General features: G+C 36.3%; 1 protein-coding gene across 1 annotated transcript in view; it reads left to right on the forward strand.

The window, feature by feature from the left end:
* Positions 1-3,374, forward strand: part of LOC104465000 — a gene marked incomplete at its 5' end in the record, with an annotated part of 38,146 nt that extends 34,772 nt beyond the window's left edge. Inside the window, one exon of the mRNA XM_010077889.1 lies at positions 3,072-3,374. Within this exon, the coding sequence (XP_010076191.1) occupies positions 3,072-3,187 (116 nt within the window). The remainder of the gene's footprint in view (positions 1-3,071) is intronic.
* Positions 3,375-5,324: the final 1,950 nt, after the last annotated feature.

The raw sequence follows: 5,324 nt of genomic DNA on the forward strand, positions 1-5,324 counted from the left end.
CAGATGTAAAAACTGTCTTCCCAGTCATTTGGAATGACCCTTTTAGGGGCTCCCAGGACATTGTTTTATCTACTTGGTGTGAAAAGCACCTTTCAAAACAATAGTTTACGGGGTTAGATTGTGCCATGTTGTATGGAAAGGCTGCTAAGTCAGCGTGAGAGTTCATCAAACTCTCAGTGTCCTGGCCTTACAGAGGAATAGCAGAAATAGATTATAATGCCAAAATGTTTGGTGAGAGAGGGAAAGACTTAGAATTTTTTTTGTTCATTTTAAGTTTGGGTTATGTCCATATCCCTCAGTTGTACCCTGGTCAATAGAAGAATGCATAGCAGTGCAGAAAAAAACTGTATGGAACCTGTGCCCTGAACTTCTGCTGATCAGTTGGGAGTAGCAGGGCTCCATCTTACAGAATGAAGCTCACCTGCTTTCAGCAAATTTCATGCAGTAATAGTAAATAATGCAGACTGTCACAGGAAATGAAAACATGCACAGTACACACCACTTGTTTACTGCTTGCTTATCAGCTGGCTTTCTTTGTACTTTAATTAATATTCTGTATCAAGGCAGATTAAATAACCTTAAGACTGATACCAGTTATATATAGCTCCTGTTAAAGCTCCAGTAACCACACTCACTGTAATCCTCTGTCCTTCACTTATTTTCATTTTTTAAGATCATTTTTTAGAAGTATGGCATGCAACTGAGCAAACATTTCTGGAAGTGATATAAAGGAAAGAATTTTTTTAAATCTTAGATGTATTTGAACAAAGAGTTAAATGCTCCAGAAGACAATCATAGTCTTGACTGATGCTCTTATTTATCCAAAAGCATAATTTGCAGGAGTGAAAAAAGATAAAGATTGTGTCTTTATTAGTGCCACGTAATTAAAAATATGCAATTAGTATTGGAGGATTTAGAGTATCTTATTTATAGCAAGTAAAATATATATCTGTCAATTTTTGCATTGTGTCAGCTATGACTACATAGTCTGACACAGATTTACTAATTGTACATTGTCTTCTGTGAGACCTTAGAGTACAGTTTTACTGTTTTAGAAGACCCAGTCTCCTCTTTTCAGGGAAAATTTGTGTAAGCAGACTTTATCCACAATTTTTCAATGTATAAAGATGCATATCTCAGGTAGAATGGTTTCATATCAAATTATTTGATTTATAAGTATAATACCACATTCAGAGGCATATGTCCCAGATTCTCATGCACATTGCAATTATACATGTAAGCTTTCCTGCAGTATTTTGCATTTGCAGTAGAAAAGGTGGTGGTCTTTAGGAAGAGTGGCTCTTTCTGGTTGTCAAGTCCACTAGGGCATGTTCAAATGTAAATTTTTATGGCTATTTTGACCACCTGATAAAAACAAAAGAATGGAGTTATATTTCTAGATAGCCTCACTTTCAAATTTTCCCTTTGAAAGTAAGACCTGGTTTTGTTATGGTAGTTTTTAGCACTGTTTCACAGTTTTTAAGCCTGTGAAAAAGACTAAAATTATATTTTCACAATTTTAATTGAGAAAAAAAGCAAATGTAGTTTTAATAGGGTGGAATTTGTGATTTTTAAGGTGACTTGCCTTTACGCACTTCCACTTAGTGCTTTCTGAGACAGCACAGCTATAAAGTTTTCTGAAATCAAAGTTCAGAATGAAACCGTTAGCTGGTTCTTAATTATTGGGTCACTGATGGATATCTGTGATACAAAGACTGAGTCCTTTTTTACACACAACATGAAGTCCTTTGACCTTTGAGGTGACTGTTGACCTTTAGCTCACCCTTGTCTCTTTTCATCTCTAATGTCAATGATGTTAATACAAAAAAAACATCAGCATTTCAGAAGACTGATACTGTCTTTGCAATATTCCGTCGGTAGCATTATTACATTAATTTATGCTACTGGTGCTAGGTAACAAGAGAGAACAGTTTTGGCTTCAGTGAATACAATAACAAAATTCCTGTTTTACCCTAGATGAGGTAACACTTTGAACGGCCTATTCACAGTTTCACAGGCAGTGACGCCAAAAAAAAAAAAAAAAGCTTTGACAGTCTTCAAGTTCTGCCCTCTTTACACCCTCTCTAGCCAAGATTGCTTAGTGTTATAAAGAACTGCCATAACCACAGAAGCTGCAGACAGAAATAACTTATTGAAACCAAAATCCATGTGGGCCATCCCTTACCGTTAGGAAACTGTCTTTTGCAGGGTCATTTGGAGGGGTTTCAGTAGACTTCTTTAAGGGCTCTGTGTGGATGGATTTCTAGCATCTCCACTGAGGCTGCAATGCGACCAGAAATATCTTGATGCTGAATTTAAATTCTTCATTCTTTAGTTTTTGCTCATATTGTCCTAATTATATCTTCTCTATTACCAATTCTGTTCCCGTAATGGATGTTCAATTTACAGACTTCTGTCACATACCAGTCCCTTTACAGCTCTTTATAGCTAGCTTCTATATTTTTATCAGTTTGATTCTCTCTATAATCCTAGATATGCAGTCATATATGTTGCCATCCCTGGATTTCCTCCATTATATCTTCAGTGCAGCACGCTCACATTTACTTCAAATTAAAATTATGTTCATAGTGTTTTTAAAAATGGCCCACTTTAACTTCTAGTAGATTGATACACCACAGTGGGACTTGAGAGCAGGATTTCATTTAGAGACAACTACATCCCGATCATCCAAATATCAAAAATTACAAAGAACTGAGTTTCAACTGGCCTTACGTTATTTTTACGACCTGCATTTAGTTTCAGCTTGCTATATCTGTAATCAACAGACCTCTCACTCACTCAAGGTTGAGAAACATGCTTTTGACTGTTTCACTGAATTATGGCCTTAGGCAACGTGTAAAATTAATCTCAAATTAGTTGACAAGGAGGTGGGAGATGGTGATTCTTTCTTCTATATAAAGTGAAAACCCAGGAGCTGCATTTCACTTCCTTTTGTTAGTTGCTTCTCCACAATAATTTTCAAAAATGTATTTAGAAATCATTTTTAAGAAATAGGACACAATCAAAAATGACACAAAGAGAATTCATTAATTGTTTTGTTTCTATTTTAGGACTGCAAGAATACCTGGAAAAATATTTGGTCAAGAAGACCCCAGCTTTGATTTTAGTACCTGTGGTGGATTTACCTGGCAAGGAAGTTATTCACGTAGCATGCTGGCTAAGCTAGAAGTTCAAAAGAGATGAGTTGATATCAAAACACACATTCCACCTAGAAACGAACAAAAAAATGAATGTTTTGGATACTTTCATTAAGCAATATTGTTTGATTTAAGCAAAGTCATACTTAACTTGTTATTGATGCCTCATGATATGTGACAGATTCAGCTTTGTATGAACAATAAAGGCTTCTTTTCAAAATATTGTCCTTTTTTCTCACTTATATTTAGACACATTCTGATAATAGCAGGTGGCTCTTGGGAGAAGTCAGTTGCTCTGATCACATCAGTTCATTTGTTTGATATATTTAGGCCTGATTACAATAAACTGATTATAACTTCAGATCTTTTGGATGGAGGTGAAATCAGAACATTACTGTTTTAAACACTTCATTCCTTTCCTTTCAATTCTATGTTGAATTTACTGACTTCAAGTCAACTCATGAAGACTTTATTTGTGGCCAGATTTTAAACCTTTTTCTGCACCAGGGAAGAATTATCCAGAGAGGTACTCAGGCTGCATGTTTTACCAAAGTGCATAATGGAGATGATAGCCAGACTGTAGGATTTGCCATCCTGCTTTCTGAGGCAATAGTAGGCATCCTCGTGATTTAGATCTGGTAGGCAGCTCTTACTAAAGAGCTACCAGTATTCTTAATGCTTCAGTCTTCTTCAGAAAATCAACAGGAGTTCTACCACTGCTTTCATTAAAACAGGCTCAGACACACAGGTGAAGCTCCTGTCAATTTCACTGCAACTGATATTTTACTCATGCCATTATATAAGATCAGTATAGGAGAGAAAGCCTTTTGGATTTTGCTTGAGGCAGTAAGACACTGTAGAGAAATCTTATTTCCCGATAAGGCTATAAAGTCAAACCTACAAAAAAGAGTATCAAATCTTTGCCTGTGTTCTGCATCTATATATTCTCATTGCTGCTCTTCCAGTGTGTGAGCACTGGAGCTACATGAGCAGCACTCCAGTTGTCCTTCTCTTACACCAGCATATATCTGAGATAACTCCCCAAAAGTCTACTGCAGAGCAGTAAGTTTACATGGCAATGACCAAGAGGTGGACTTAGCACTCCAGCTTCATTTTCTTACCTGCTACCAGCTATGCACTTGACAACAGCTGATACGAAGTCAGTGACTAAAGAGGATCTTCCTCTGTTACATGCTTTGTGTGTCCAGCATATTATGCTGATCATTACTTGAAAATAGAGACTGTTAAATGTCTTTGTTCCTTACCATTACATCAAGTAATATAGCAGAGCTGCCATCTTTAGTAAGAACTACTTTTTTCACAGTTATTCAAATGTTTTTAGAAGGGAGAAGGCAAAGAGCTTTTTATATACCAGTGCATGAATATACAGATGTATTAAATTAAATTTCTTAAAGAAAGGAAGAATCTGTTAAAAATATATTAGATCATTACCATTCAGTATCGTTTTTAGGTTAAACATATTTGATCCTTATTCTTTCCCACAATCAGAAAATAACTTATTAATACCTGGGTGTGTCTGGTTCATTTGAAATCTACTCTTTCAGAAGGCTAAATCATTTTCTTACCTCACCCTGGAAATACCAGCATTTTATTTCTGTCAGTGTGGAGTGCTCACAGACCAGAGACAGAAGCTGGACTGAAACGGGAGAAAAGAAGGAGATGGTACTTTCAGAGAGATGAGGATGAAGCTTAATTTTTCAGACATATATGGAAACTAAATAGATGACATAAGTTTGACTGTGTCTCCTGTAGCAATAATTTTCTAGAAAAGATACCCAAAGCTTTTGATCTTGGCTTTTGTACTGTACCATGTATTTTAAGGTGGCAGGATATTTGCTCCTAAGGAAACTAGCTTTTCCTGCAAGTTTTCCTGGAAGATTCATGACTCAGACTAGCCTTCTTTTCCCTCACAGAGGTGCACTGCAAAAGGGTAGCAGAATGCGCTGGTATAAAAAGCAGTGTGACTAATTTTTTCTCAACAGAAAGAAAACCTTTTCCATGTTTTAAGATAACTAGTACTTCAACGTGTTTACTTTGTAAGTAGCTAAAAAATAATAGTTTGCTTTTCCTCCTTGAGAGGCTTCATGCAGCTTGTAAGTGGTGTGAGTAACTAAGACTATAAGCTGGGTCTGCAGAGCTGTAAGT

Source organism: Pterocles gutturalis, unplaced genomic scaffold, assembly GCF_000699245.1.
Source record: "Pterocles gutturalis isolate BGI_N339 unplaced genomic scaffold, ASM69924v1 scaffold17233, whole genome shotgun sequence".
Taxonomy (NCBI): Eukaryota; Metazoa; Chordata; class Aves; order Pterocliformes; family Pteroclidae; genus Pterocles; species Pterocles gutturalis.